The following is a 16615-nucleotide window of genomic DNA, read 5'->3' on the forward strand; positions in this document are numbered from 1 at the left end:
ATATATATATATATATATATATAACTGATACATAATTATAGGCATAACAGTGATAATGATAATGATAAAACTGATTATGACGATAATCACACTAATATATTATAATGCTACTAATCATAAATATTATAATGATAACGACAATGATTATGCTGATAATATGCATGGTTCTATTGTAGTAATCATGATGATATTAATGCAAATAATGTAGACCTTAGATAACGCTGACTGAGGAAAAACTTACGGAATTCAAGTTTAAATACATATCTATCCCAACATCCCTTAAACGTCTCTGTTAAAATAATCGACTGAGTACACCCACCGACCTAATTACATACACACTATCTTCAACATGGTCTCACTTTATCTCCTTCGATCGATCTTTGTAATGTGCAAATCCAATCTAATCGATTCTCTCGCTTGCCTCATAACTAACATATATACACTCAAGCATAAACGCATATGAACAATATTTTTAAGGTTTTCTTTTATTTACTGATGCACAACAACTGTAACTGAGTTTTACAGGAAATATTAAGACTGAAGAGGACAAAACCGACTTAGTTAAGAAGTGAACGATCGATTGTAAGTATATTTTTTTTCTTCCGGAAATTAAAGATACAATCAAACTGTAAGTAGACTGTTGATAAGACGACATGTCTTCTATTATGTTTTCGATAAGATTAAGTTCTAGATAAATCCGTATTACTGGTTTCCTAACTCTCTTGGACATTAAACGAGCAACTTAACAAAATCTAAAACAATCAATCAATGCAATACACACATAAGTAACCTTGGTTATCAATCAATATTAGGGTAGGAATGAATATTGTTTGGTTTCGTGCCGGTGCAAAATTTATAATATAATATAATTATTATCAACTCATACTGAATAATATATATCAATGTACTGCTTATAAAATGATCAGATTTTAATTTATTGGTTAGATTTCATAAATGTAGCACGAGTTATTTGTCAACAATCAAGTATGAAACAACGGAAAAATTACTAGATTATTCATCTTGCTACAATGTCATCCAAGCGTTCAAGAATTTTTCGCTATTTTATTATATTGCAGTTTTCTGGAAGTAAGTGGTCATGTAGTTAAATGAATCTAGTACATGATGTGAAAGGACTAATGTATCCTTTGGACAAGGCAGATGATCATATATATTGAGTTTAGTCTACAATATGATAACCAGTCGCCTTGCGTGCACATATGGCACGTTCATACAACGCAGCTAAAATGTCTAATCAAATGCAAGTAGGCTATTCATTTAAAGGTCCACTACGTAACTTTAGAATTGGTAGCCACACTCATGCAACGATTTGAAACAATAATGATGCACAAACATATAATCGGGATCCTGGTTGGTCAAATATATTATGCATGCACAATTGTTAGGGTAATACGAAAATTCAACATAAGTAGTATAATCAAATTATTAACTGTCCAAAACATTACAAATATAAATGGGTACAATGATCTAAATCTTTCAAATATACATTAATTGTATGATACCTACAGCACAAATAACAAACTTAAGCGCCAATGGAATGTAATCGTGGCTCTAGAGACCGCAAATAGTCTTCAGCAAGAAGAGAAACGCTTTGAGACCAAAAGAATTATCTTAAGGATATTATTATTATTAGCGGCAGTAGTAGTAGTAGTATTAGTAGTATTAGTAGTAGTAGTAGTAGTATTCCATGTTTAGTGGCCGAGTACGTTATTGTCATTCGGGACCAGATAGGTAATATATATCTTAATTTACATCGATGGTTAATTTGCCTTTTCATTCCTCAGTTAGCATAGTCTCATACCTCGTTATACTTATGCATACTATTTATTTTTGCACCTTGACTTCTTTATCATTTCAGCCTGGTATGTGGCGAAAGGTTCAACAATGATTACCAGTTTAGAAGTATGCACCATCATGATTATTACAAATGTGCTATCGACAAGAATATCGAACAGTGTCAACGATAATGTGGTCTTTATTTATTTTAAGCAACCATCTAGGTGTAGATCCAGCATCGCACACTTGTCTGATTAAGAAGGAAATAAATGGTGTTTTTGATGCAATGTTTGACATTTCGGCCCACGCAGAGAGTCACAACGTCCACCGGCAATACATAATGTCCCGATTACCGGCTGCCGACAGTACTGATCATCCGTCAGAATACAGGAATAAACATCGTAGACAGCCGATATCGTCAGCCAAATTGTCATATAGTGTATATATGTGTCACACCAACCAGTATAACAGACAGCCAGCCGGCAGACCATCCATCAAGATCAATCAAGCAATCCAGAAAACCCGGTCGGTCGCACCAATTAACTAACCGCACAGGCTGTACCATTGCAGCTGCCCTTACCGGACGTATCGAGATAATTGAATGTAGTGTAACTGCCGTCAGTCGCAGCATGACAACCACCTATTAGCGACAACTTCCGTTTGAATCTCTTATATACTGCCTTTTTTGGCCACTACAACATGCATATAATTTATACCACAAGATGCAGATTCAGCATTGTCGTGAGCATGTGGTGGCCCTGGATAGTGGGAAGTCCAAAGAAACAAGAGCATACCTCACACAGAGAATTAGACTCAGACATACGATGTAAATCTAACTCTATTATAAAGCATATAGTTTATATTCCAAGCTGATATTGAGCTCTTTAGATTGCTGTCTCCTATTGTACAGCATCCTCGATCAGCTGTTGAAGATGTGGTCGACATCTGTCATTTATTTTCCACCGCAAACTTCCTAGATCGCTACGTGTTTGATCGAGGCAATATCAAGGCAGTTTTATATCAGCCGGTTAGCTACCAGCCGCTTTTGAAACAAATTGGTATCGGAAGGATACCAATATTTATCACACGGACTTCTAATAATGGATATGGTTCATATGCCAGTCAATATCTCGGAATATTTCATTTCATTTCAAAATTGGTTAGTCTGTTTCCGATCTTGATTTTCGCGCCATTCATCGCTTGGCGAAAAGATCTTGGATACCCTTATACTCATCTTCAACGTCATAAATATGGCAGCATACAATTCGATTTTGTATTGCTTAAACGCTACCTGGACTATAGTTAGAAGAGGCTCTCTTTTTTGGTCGTGGTCATTTAAGTAATACTATCCAGCAAGCCAGCGATCCTTCAACTATCAATCCAGACCCCTTTCTCTAATGTACTAAAGCCGTCATTAGAGAAGTGACGATTAACCAGCAAATTTATTGAGGATAGTGTCTGCCAAGAATACAATATAGCAGACAAGCGAGCAAACTGTGGTCGTAATCATCATGTTATTGAAGAAACATACGGGAGATGGATGCCTAAAATGAATGAACTAAGACTCCGTTTATCTAGATTAAATTAAATGTTTTTATTCCGTTATATAAAAAATATATCAGGAATGGATATAGGGTCCGTTTAGCGACGCGTATTGAGAGCAACAGAATCTCATAAAATTTTATTATTATTTTCATTTATTTAATTTACAAAAGGCACACCATACATTCTTTTATCAGTAAAGCCATATTTATTTGGCTAGATGAGTATTGAGCTCAATATCATCTCTACATCGATGTTGTCTTGACGCTTCTGATGCTTTGAGAGCACATGTCCATGGTAGTTTAATTTGGAATGGAACAGGTGATATTTTGTGCAGAAGCTTTCAATTGAACTTGACTGGTTAAATGTGGAATTTGTGTCGACTCGTTGACAAATAACAAAATGCTTTTCTTCAAATCAACATAGAATTTTAATGCTATACTTTTCTGCACTTCAGTTACTGCCAAAGTTAATTAATGTTTCTTACTAGGTATATATTTATAGACATTTTTAAAATTAGCTTTTCCTTAAAGCATATAGTGACGCCTATTGAGGTCAACTAAAACAACGGTTACTCTGTCACACTCGATTGAGATCGGCCACTTCTAACTCTTACCGTTTGAGGCAATACATAAGGACCATTTTCTCATAGTATATCCCACTGAAGACATACAACCTCTATTCTCTAGCTATGCAATGCCATATAAATATTTGTTCTAAGGAGGGTTTGAAAACATTCCACCTCACCCACGATTTATTATAATAGCTTTATGATAACCGTCACATTAAGGTCATCATCAGTACTAAGGTAATTTAGATGAGTCCTTGTAATTGCATTAAAGTCAAAATGACCAAAATATGTAATGACGAAGTATAATTTATGACGGTCAGATACAGGTCTTAACTGTATAAAATATAACATACTATCTGTTCATAATGTAAGCGAAGTATTGTGGCTGTATGAATCAGATACTTCTGAATCTGTTAGCGATATTAGACCTGTATTCAGATCAATATGCATCTGAATCTGACATCGATATTGGACTTTGAATCCTGCTCATTTGCCTTGGATACTGAAGGAACTAGTAACATGCATAATGTAAGAATGAAAATATTTGTTACCACTAGATTTAGAAACAATAATCCACGTTAGATTAATTTTTTATGCATAAATAATTATTATCTTCGTAAAAATCCCTGATAGTTCAACGTTACAAGATAAAAACGGGATAGGAATAATTTAACTAAACATCATTACAAAAGCATACTTATCCAATGTGAAACTAAGATTGATAAAAAGAGCAGCATTACATTTCCACATTTTCTTACTCGGTATATTTCTAAAGCTACCCTGGGAGATTCCGCTTCTAACAATACGTGAGTTATTAGAAAAAAGTATTTGCGTTCATTATAATTTAAAGTCAATGATAAGACAGAATTTGCCTCAAGATTAACTCAGCAGAGGAAAATAGTTCTCAATCTGTAATATAAAATGCTACCTCCCATGTCTACAAGTAGAAAAACGAAGAAGGACACAGTTGTAACATTATTATGAAGGAATATTGAATGTATAGAATATAAGATATTATAAAGAAACAATATATAAATGTATCAATATTGGTTTGGAATATTGATTCAGTTGACTAGACTGAAGCTAAAATCAGATGGAATACAATATTAATGATGATAACGAAATAAACAAGTCAGAGGGAGATGACGTTATATGATATGATACCAACGTGATGAATCGGAAATGCATATAATGATGTTGTCATTTATTATAATTTAAGAAGGGAAAAAAAAGACACAACAAGAAACGGGCTAACAAGGAAATATGTTTCTCCATATACAAGTAACTGATGAAACGGAAAATTAATTTAGCAAACTGAAAGAGTATCTTAGCAATTACTCCCCTGTTGATTAATATAGTAACTATGGTGAATGTAAATTATGATACATTTCTATGAATAGAAAACAAAGAAAAAGAAATAGCTTTAAATGCAAGTTAAGACTTTGAGTTGTTATCTTTTCCGTGTTTCGCATTGAATGTAAATGTTCTTTACCATAAACAAGACTATTAGGTAAGTTAAGAATCATCTTTCATTCCATCACCTAGCTTACTAGTATGTTTACCTGCACAACTTGTTTGTTCATGTCACAATAGAACTATGCTGCATTATGCGTGTAACCGCAAATAACACTGACGAGCGTGGGCTATTTTAGGAGAATATTGTACATTACTTATAAATGCACACCTTTCATGAAGTGCCGCGTTATGTTATGCTTGTTTTTCTTGTCATATTTGGGTTTAATGCTATGTTTCAGGTCTAGATAGGCTATGCATAGAGGCCATTATGCCTGGTGGTTTAATAACCCGAGCATAACCCGGTAGAAACCACCGTCCCACAAAAAGCTATTGGCAGTCTAACTGAAGTACCAACATTGGCCAAGCCAGATACGCGAACCATTACGTACAGATGTGCTGTGAATGTGATACTTGTCATATTTATATGATTTGTATACTTGTTAAATCTCTATCTCTGGCTAGTTGCCCCTCCCCCCCCCCACTCAAACATAGTATGTTTGTTTGTCTATGTCCTACATACTCACCCACGTAGACACTCACTTCAGCATTACATATATAGGTTATATTTGTATGTGTCATTATCATTTGCTGTGTTGGACTAATATATCGGATATGGAACAAGGCCGATAACACCGATTGAAGAGTTTTGTTTACTATATGGTAGCCAGTCGCCTTATGTGCACTTGTGTTACGCATGCAGGACACTGATACATTATCCAGTCATAGCTGAAAAGGATATTAAATGAAATTTCTATTTTGTGACGTCACAACTTTGAAATACAGTCCATTTATTTCCTTCTATACTATGCAATCAATTTCTGGCTGGATATCCTAATAAAACGGCGTTACGATCTGTCATAAATTATAGACAGATTTCTTGCACTGCATTGATTTGACATATTAGGGTTTAATGATGGCATGCGTCATCGTCGTTGTTTTGGCATAGTTTAATATGATCTCAATGTATAATACTTGATGGTCCTAAAGGTTATGTTACAAGTCAAAACGTTTGAATTTCCAATTTAAATCCTGTGATGCTCCAAATAAATTTCAATGCTGAATGTGTCCATGTTCCCGTACTCTATTACGTGATAGTGGGGCAATGGTCTGGAATGTGGTGAAATCATTTGATGTATCACAATAATATAATCCAATCTGTGCTCGACTGAATTCACTATAATTACAAATTTACGGTTTAATTATTATTGAACATTTTCTAATCCCAGTGAATAATTTATATAAAAAACACCACAGAAAAATTAAACACAGAATACAACAATAAGACTAATTACACTTCGGATGTTAAGTCAGGATTAAATAGCATTGCAGGCAAACAAATTTATATAAAAATCTAAATGAAAAAATAATGCAAGGACGTAGGACAGTTTCCTCTTTAAAACAGTCTAAGTTGTCAACAAGCTAGTTATTTGCAAGTAAGAAAAACTAATATCCTACATTCAGATAGACGTAAAAATGTTTACCTCCGTTAATAATATTCTCGGTATTAATCTATAATCTTAGATAAATATTTGACATGTTTTATATTCTTTAGAACCTAATGTCACTGGTCGCATAGACAACTAACACGAACTTTGACGAAGGTCAATTACTATCTATCTATCTATATATATATATCTATATATCTATATATATATATCTATATATATATATGTATATATATATATATATATATATATATATATATATATATATATATATATATATATATATATATATATATATATATATATATATATATATATATATATATATATATGTGTGTGTGTGTGTGTGTGTGTGTGTGTGTGTGTGAAGACTATTGTTCTTTATTCCATACATTCCACTATTGTAAATGTGTGGTGTACTTTAGGGGTTATTTGGAATTTAAGTTACATTATTACAAGTGTCTCTTAAAATAGCACTTTGTACCATATAACAATGAATTGTTTGTTTTTGTTGGCTTATACTATGGGTTTCATTTTATTCATTTTACTCAATTTAAGACCTAGACGCATAACGTATTTTCAATTTTCAAACACAATCCAAATATGTATTGTGGTTGTGGGATGTGAGTAAAATCTAATTGATTTATATATTTGAGACATTGCACAAACACATGCACACACACCCACCAACCCCATATATATATATATATATATATATATATATATCGATATATCTATATCTATCTATATATACATATTTATTTACCGTCAAGTAATACTATTTCATCCTAATTTATCACATATTTTATATCAAACAAAACTTAATAAAACGATTACGGTACGAAATAAGCCTAATACTGACATAACTTTTCATCTGATGTTATACAATAATTCATAAATAAAACAAATGCAAAATATGTTTACGTCTTCTCCAATATACAAAATATGGAATTGGTGTGTCAGTTATCATTTTGAGGAACATACTTGCATATATATTACTGAACTCTTTTTAGATGCATCTTTTCTTATAATGTTAACCTAAAGAGGAAGTCAGTATCAAATCTTTGTTACAGCATATATGTCAATATACAACAACAATTTTTAGCTTCAATTATTCGATATGTTAATGAGGAGGAGGAGCTTAAGATACAAGCAAATTGAATATGAAAGAGAGGATATCACTCAGACATAATGACGGTAATGGTAAATCCGTGTATTTCTATTTGTTTTACTCAGTTTGAAAGCGACGATTCATGCAGAAACATCGTTCATTTCGGTAATGGATTTCTCATCGATATTCATCACTGTAGCCATTTTTGTCACTCCATATGTTGGTATGTTTACCTTTTAATTTTATTGATAATGTTGTGATTAGTTCCACCGTGTTTGTTAATTTGCTTTTTGGTTTCATTCATTTGCGTTTTCGTTAGTAACATAGTGAGCTTATGGATTAGTTAGTCTGTATATTTCTTATTTACCCACGTGTCATGATATTCACAGTCTATTATGTTGTAGTGCCTGAAACCGGGCGACTATTATAACATATTCATTACACAAGAGTGACATAATGTTAATATACACACTCTCAAAAATGATTTTAACTCACGCATATATATTTGACACAAACACAGGGGAGATAAAGAGATATACCAAGAAAGAGAGAATAAGCATGCACCCTGGCAAAAGAAAATCATTTTTAATTTCTAATTTCTTTTTAGACTAAGTCTGAGGATGCAAGCGACTAAGAAGCAAAATGGAAAATCTTGCGAACAGAATAAAGAAAAGAGAAGAATGTTCACATTATTGTAAATATTATTTCCAAATTCAGCGAATGTTTTGTATTTTGCAGATGGTTTTATAGTTCAACATTGTAAATGTCCAATAGCGTTCGAACGGCATGGGAAGCAATGTTACAAAGTTATATCTGTCCAGGCTACCTGGGCGGAAGCCAAGGTAAATAATTACAATAATAATGCTTTCTGAGTAATTTAGGTTCCAATTCTAAATTTATCACAGGGAATAAAGTCCCATATTGCTTTCAGCTTTCCAGAAAAGTTACCTTGGAGTCTGAAGGTGTTAATATATAGCGTCAAGTAAGTTACTAGAAAGACTTACAAGTAGCAATGCATTTTTCAAATGTTTTTGGCGATAATTTACTCCAATCATAAGTTATTTAAAAAAATTATTAAAGACAACAACAAAAAACAATTAAAAACATACATAAAGACATGTTGATAAAGGCTTCTGTGGAGTCTCAGTAGCGTCAATTTGCGGTCACGATTTCGATACCTACGGCAAATAATAAGTTTAAATCCTCTTCTTTGTGGTTGTGGCTGAGGTAATATGGTCAGGGGTATCATAGACTTTAAAGGATGAAGAGGCTAGATAATGTTCAATATATAACGGCAAGCGTCTTGCTGATTATTTGCACAGGTCGATTTAGAGATGGAAGCGAGCACATACATTTCCTAGATCATTTCTTAACTGTAATATATATATATATATATATATATATATATATATATATATATATATATATATATATATATATATATATATATATATATATATATATATATATATATATATATATATATATATATATATATGTGTGTGTGTGTGTGTGTGTGTCTGTGTGTGTGTGTGTCTGTGTATGTCTCTGTGTGTCACAATTGTAGCAAAATTTATATATTTTAACAACTGAACACCATTTGCTTAAAGCAGACTAGTTGGCTAGGGCAATGAGGTAGTGCGAGAGGAATCTGCAGTACAAGAGAGAGAGAGACAGAGAGAGACAGAGAGAGTGAGAGAGAGAAAGTTGTGGGGAGCGAGAGAAACAAATCACAAAAGTAAATTAAAATAAAATAAATTTACATAAAAAAACTTATATGTTCTGGATGATTACGTATTCCTCAAGTACACAGGACATGGAGCAAGAACATGGGAACTTATGGGTATGACTCGATCATTAACAATATTTATTTCGGCTTCAAGTTTTGTTCGAGATAACCTGTTGCCAAAAGCGTGAATGTCTCTTTTTCTGGACATAAGTTGCCCGAGGATATACTTATATTATATTACTTCGCGTGCACGTTCAGCTTTATCAGAGTTTATTGTTATTATGTGGGAGATGGCAAGTTTAGTTTATTGAATTGGAAACTTTATGTGTTATCATCGTCGATAGAGAATATGATGGACAATTAAAGCATTATAATATAAATCTATGTTGCTTCTTTGTTATCCAAGACACGAAATACACGGCAATTCTAGAATCAAGCTTGTTACGAATCGAATTATATTAACAACTTGGTTTCATTTTTCATGACCAAATAATTCCATTTTTTTACAATATATTTATTTATCATGAAATAATCTGAGATATTACATATATAATCATATAAATGTTCTTCTAGTCCCACGTTTGATACATGTAACGTATGACAACATTGTGGCTAAATGTAATTTTGTGACTGATATTCGGTCTAAGTGCGACCTCTGGACAAATTAAGATTTAGTTGGAAAATACGCATTTTTTTACAAATCTGTTACATTAATGTATAGAGCACAAGCTTTCCCTTGTCAGCCTATGCTGTTCAAGATAGAGTTTGTATTCTGTTTGAATTCTGCGCAATTCCTGAAGTGCAATACATACAATGTTTCTTTCCTGAATAACCATGTACTATGTTTCCCTGATGTTTAATGGCTCTTTCGAACAAATATACTGCCTAAGTCTCGGACTGTGTTTATCTGGAACTGATCTATTGCATATTTGGCTCAAGATAAATTACAAAGTTATTTATTGAATTTTACAGCAAAAAAATAGGAAGAGTATCAGTAACAAAGAATGGATATATGTATATATATATATATATATATATATATATATATATATATATATATATATATATATATATATATATATATATATATATATATATATATATACACATACATATATATATTGCTGACAGAGAAATGACAAGGCAATGTTGACGTGAAACATATTGCTAATGACAAAGACCGAAACGAACAAGCACGATATTTAAATGAATTCGATAAAAATATCTGCCTCATACACTTATGCGCTAATAACTGTAAAACTCATACAGGTACAAACAAATGACCAAACATGCATACAGTCATTAAAACCTGAATTGAACATGAACGCAAGTAATATTGTGTTGTTTGACATATATGAGATATTGAACAGGAACATGAAAGTTGCATGAACGAATTGTATTAGATACAATATTAATCCAAGGATCTATACTGCTCTATGATTTTCATATTTGTAAGAATTAATTATTTCGATTCATTTCAGTGTATGGGTTCAATGAATATAATTTAGAGATACAAAGGAGTTTGTTCGTTTTAGTTTCAAATTCAAATTTCTCCAATGAAAGTATCAGATAATTATAGATTTAAGTATGATTCAGCATGTGAAGGCGAAAATCGTCTAAAATTGTTATAATTTCCTGCAGAAGGCTACGGGAAATTATAGTGAGACGAGTATAAACTATCTTTGAGTTTTGCTTTACACGAGCAACCCATGTTTGTTGAGTTACAAAATATTCCTTCTCTCGTAAGAGTTGAGTATTCATGCAATTTAGCATAATGGTATCGATGTAATGAAAGTAATGATTATGATACGGTATTGTATGAAGACTTTCCTGCAATAATGTTTTCTTTGTGAGAATTATTTATTGTTTCAATTAATGAATGGCACACAGTTGTAATATAAATATAATATGCAGTGCTACAACGCCAAGATTTTTCCTTGTGGTATACTTATTACCTTAAACATAATATTCTTTTCATATTAGGCAGGTTACGATTGTTTTATGCTATACATGGATCATATTAATAAGCATTCTCAGAGAAATTAGTCATTTCATTAGTATTTTGCTCAGCTGTCGTCTATTTTTATTTATATTTTTCTTGTTTTTTTGTGACGTTTTAGAGGATCTGATTATAATACATTATTTTCCGCAAAAGTGTTGTTTTTTTCTTCAGGAATACTGTCGAGTGATTGGAGGCGACCTTGCAAAAATCACTAGTTCTAGTGATCAGACCATAATTACTGGGCTCATTTTCCATAATCATGGTATACAATATATTTTCATGATATCCTTGTTATATTGCCGTGTTGACTCCCAAATCATGTCTACTTTCACATAATATATGTACTTACTTTCAAATTTTCCACATGACATATTTCTACAATTAGATTTGTTACCATACATTTTCCATCTGATTCTACCCATTTGTAGCTATCAATAATCACAAAGAACGTGATATTTCCAGGTATTACCAGCCAGGTAGAAATACTGTCATAATAATGTTATCAATGATTTGTAATATGGAGCGATATAATGTTTGAGGTATATCTGTTTTTACTGAGTTTTCAGCATGGATTCAAAATAACCATCTTTACCGAGTGAAAAAAATAGAGTAACAGTAAATCTCGTAGATTTTAATTTCAAATTTTAGTTTTATTCCGGAAAAATATGAATCATGAAGAATTTATGTCGAATAAATTGAGGAATTTATTTAAGAAATGGAAAAGCAATAGAGTGTTTTTATGTGCAGCAGAAGAGTTTTTATGCTAACACTATGTCTGTCGTCCATCCACCCTTTAGCAAACGTTCCAATGTTTTTAAAAGTGTTCCAAATCGTTTTACTTTGCACAGTCGTTCATCCCAAAGCTAACCTGGATCTCCATCAAAATGGTGATGCGTGGACGTCCAATGTGGTCGCAACAGTATCCATCTTGAACATGATCGTTTCCCAACTTATCATGCATGAATTCAATATAGACGCAGCTGCAGCCATCTTGAACATCTTCTTCTCCTAAAATGCAAAACATATTGTCTGGTGAATGTCGCTAGAAGAATTGCATGCTGTCTGGCTGGCAAGTTATGAAAGTGATACCTATCTCAATCCAATGTGTCAAACATGACTGCCATCTTGAAAATAGTAGCACAGTTACATCTGAAGAAAAAAAAAAAGATTTTCGTACTGACTAGGGATCTCAAGTGTTCTACTCATCATCATATATAGTTGCCCCTAGCTATCATGGTGCCCATCTTACATCTGATGAGGGCGACAATAGGGTAATATTAAAAATCTTGTTCTCGCTTTAGAACATTGATAATGGTTTCCACACTCATCATATCAAAATAAGAAACTATTTTGAGGGGATTTCTAGAAATCCTTTCGAACCCGTAGAGCGTCAGTCCTTTCAAATGACATTATAGTAATACCAAATATCTGTGCAGGTATAGTTATTTTGCCAAAATGAAGTAAAACCTAGAAGAATGATCAATAATGTTTAATACTAGAGTAATTTCCAAAGGAACATTAATCATTCTGCTGGTGTTATTGTATAGGTATCCTTTCCAACGAACGTTACTGGGTCGATGGTTCGGATATGTTGCAGAACAGGAAATGGCGATGGATGCGGACTAATGGGGCTTCTTTCCCGTTTTCATATACCAATTGGTATCCTGGAGAGCCCAACAATAAACGTGAAAACTGTGTAGAAGTTGCTTGGGTCTGGAGTAACAAGTGGAACGATTTAGACTGCGCTACTAAGCTAAGCTTTATCTGTCAGGCACGGTAAGAAAATATTTTATGCTGTATATTACCTACCTCTACATTCCCGTCGTAGTCACTCATCGGAGTTTATTTTAGCAAAAGCCGAATTGATTTATTCTTGTTTATTTCGAAAATCTTAGTGGGCTGTTTCCAGTTGTATGGGCCTAAATTACCATGTAATTGTTTTTTTTAACATTGTGCTACATTTATATCAGACTTTAATATCTGTCTCTCTTTCATCTCTCTGTCTCTCTCTTTTTCTCTCTCACTGTCTTTCTGTCGCTCTCTAAATCACTCATATATTAGATTTATTTTGCTTCAATTGGAAATTCAAAGTTATTTTTTTTCTTTATTTCAGGGCTTATAAAATGGAATGCAATGACGAAATGGATAGTTAAATATCAATAGTCTACTTGGCGATATTATGCATTGGGAAATCTAACGCCACATATATTTAATCTTGACTTCGATGATCACTAAGCAAATAATATCCAACCCGGATAGTATCAAATTTAGCAGGTCCAATAATCTTATTCCTCATTAGACTGAGATTTGTGATAGACTGGTTTCGTTCTTTTTCTGTAACACAAATCAGAAGGCAATATAGACAAAATATATTATTTTCATTATAAGATCTAGTAAATTTTGATTGATACCGACAGTTGATCTGTCGTAAATAAAAGTTGCAGTGAACAACTGGATGACACTTTTATCAAGACTTTCAAATAAATAATATCGAACATAACACAAAGTAGCTTTATATGTCTCAAAACTACAAGTTCGGTCATACAACTAACGCGGGATCCCTTGTGATGATAGTTTTGAATATTCCACGGCTGCTATGTCATCACATTAATAATGTTTTCAGTTTTCTATTGTGTGCAACCATATTAAATGATTAAGTTAACAGGGGTGCATTATTATTTAGCTTATCAAGCAAAGTGTACGCTTATGTTTTTCATGGTACCAGGAGAAACTCTCCTCCTTTAACAAGAGAAAGTTATAGGATATTTGTTTGACGAACGTTCATTGTAAACAAGCAATTCTCTGCAACTAAAACCCTTTGTCCTACTGTCCCATAATCACTTACCGGTAAACAGTGCAAAGAAGGAAAAGGTAGATCGCTCTGTAAAATTACTGAGTTTATACTGTGCTGGATTTTTTGTCGTTTTACTTTATGGATTGGATTGTGTTTGAAAGGATGATTTGTTATACTTTCGCTAATGTATGCATGTATCTGCTTCACTTTCTGAAATAAATTTGTATCTGCTGCATAAAAGATTTTCGTTCATTTTTTCTTCCATGCAAATGACCAGCTTTGAAAAAGTTTTCAACACATCGTAGAATGCTCCAAATAAATGTGCATCTGATGAATAGTGGCTCAATCTTACGTTCATTGAGTTTACATTTAACAGAACCCCGATGGAATGTTGATGATTCTTTCAGAATCACACGACGTGTTAGGTTATACATATTTTACATAGCTGTGTTGTGTTTGTTTTAAATTTGTCCAGAATGAAAGACTTGGTGCTTCTTTTACGTGATACCGGTTTGATTATCGAGAACGAGATTATACATGTGATATATTAATACATTAAAATCAAAATATATCAAATGAATAAAATTAATTTGATGATCATAATTTCTTTAACAAAAAGCAGGAAAAACGTCTCCATCATTTAATCAGTCTGTCAATCTTAGATTACAGAAACGTTGAAAACCGTTAGATTCCAACATGGTCATACCATCCGTCTTTGCAGCTATTAGTGTCTTCCTATTAAACTATAATTAACACTCTGATATGTATTTCTGCCTCTAATGCATATACACTAACGGTTTGATGTGAAATGGTTAAAATATACCATAAACATTTACTGCTATATATAATTTAAGCCTTTTATTTAAAAAAGTTCTCTAATTTTTACCATACAGAGTATATACCATGTACTGCATCCATCCAACTTTTACTTTGATTGATTTTTGAGAATCGTTGTACGCACAAGCCAATGCGCAAAATATCAATGATACAAAGTCGTTTCAAACACAAACGAAATTTCAAGGTTTTTTTGGCAGTTATTAAATCTTCAGATATATCTATCAATTTATTGTGTAATGGGAGATACCTATCAAAGGGGAGTATTACATAGCCATTCATGTATTATATTTATCCAATGCCTTGATTCACTTGTTTCTGTCTGTCTTTCATTACATTCATATATTATTCTATTTGTATGTCTCCCTGTGTATCTGCGTATATACATACATTCACGTAGATGGATATATGGATAGATAGATAGAAATATAGATATATATAATTATATATGTATATATATATATATATATATATATATATATATATATATATATATATATATACATATATATATATACATATATATATATGTATATATATATATATATATATATATATATATATATATATATATATATATATATATATATATATATATATATATATATATATATATATATATATATATATATATACTATTATTTAAGGTGGGTCGTGGGCAGTTTTGTCGTCCTCAGACGGTTTCGTGGGCAGATAAAAGTTCGTGGGCAGATTTCCATCTGCCCACGAAGCACGTCGTCCTTTTCTGCACTCTTGCCACAAATATCAATAAAATAAATGCATATTTACGCTGCTGAATGTTAAATATTCGATAAATATTCATCTGCAAAATAAATAATTGCCTTTTTACCTATTTATTTCCATTTTTTCATTAATGAATTGAATTGAATAGCACAACTTGAGTTACCTCCCATTATGTACTAGTATATATTCCACCTTAAAAATAGATTGACCCGGAAGTAGTATGTTTCAAATTTACTGCCCATGATGACAGGGGGTCGTTACAAAGAAAATCAAGGGATGGGGTTCTAACCTGTAACAATATAATATGTTTATAGTGTTACAGGTTAGAACCCAAATCTGTTGATTTTCTTTGTAACGAGCCACTGTGCCCGTGATTATTATTGTGAGAGATCAAAACTGCCCGGGAACCAGGATGTGGAGTGAATAATCTGCCAATGTCGCCAACAAGCACCATATATATATACTATTTATTTTGATATCTAAGAAGTTTTCAATAATGCTAATTAGTAACATTATAATGAGTGAGCTGTTATA

The 16615-nt window shown here is 32.4% G+C and overlaps 1 protein-coding gene and 1 long non-coding RNA gene across 3 annotated transcripts in view; both read left to right on the plus strand.

Moving 5' to 3' along the window:
- The window catches only part of LOC149784169 (uncharacterized), a 176365-nt gene that overhangs the window by 115844 nt on the left and 43906 nt on the right, over nt 1–16615 (plus strand). The gene's annotated exons all lie outside the window — the stretch shown is intronic.
- On the plus strand, nt 8067–14743 carry LOC149784172 (perlucin-like protein). The gene is made up of 5 exons (XM_089932246.1): nt 8067–8201; nt 8717–8820; nt 11881–11971; nt 13257–13485; nt 13823–14743. The coding sequence occupies exons 1-5, from the start codon at nt 8147–8149 to the stop codon at nt 13860–13862; spliced, it is 519 nt and encodes a 172-aa protein (XP_089788372.1). The 5' UTR covers nt 8067–8146; the 3' UTR covers nt 13863–14743.

The sequence above is a fragment of the Sinohyriopsis cumingii genome, chromosome 14 (genome assembly GCF_028554795.1).
Source record: "Sinohyriopsis cumingii isolate HCF-2022 chromosome 14, ASM2855479v2, whole genome shotgun sequence".
Lineage (NCBI taxonomy): Eukaryota > Metazoa > Mollusca > Bivalvia > Unionida > Unionidae > Sinohyriopsis > Sinohyriopsis cumingii.

What these genes read in the sequence shown, in the direction of transcription:
- LOC149784172 (XM_089932246.1), top strand. Translation starts at nt 8,147, where the DNA reads ATGGATTTCTCATCGATATTCATCACTGTAGCCATTTTTGTCACTCCA. An exon ending in GCTCATTTTCCATAATCATG is followed by an intron (nt 11,972 to 13,256) that starts GTATACAATATA and finishes GTTATTGTATAG; the next exon opens with GTATCCTTTCCAACGAACGT. An exon ending in AGCTTTATCTGTCAGGCACG is followed by an intron (nt 13,486 to 13,822) that starts GTAAGAAAATAT and finishes TCTTTATTTCAG; the next exon opens with GGCTTATAAAATGGAATGCA.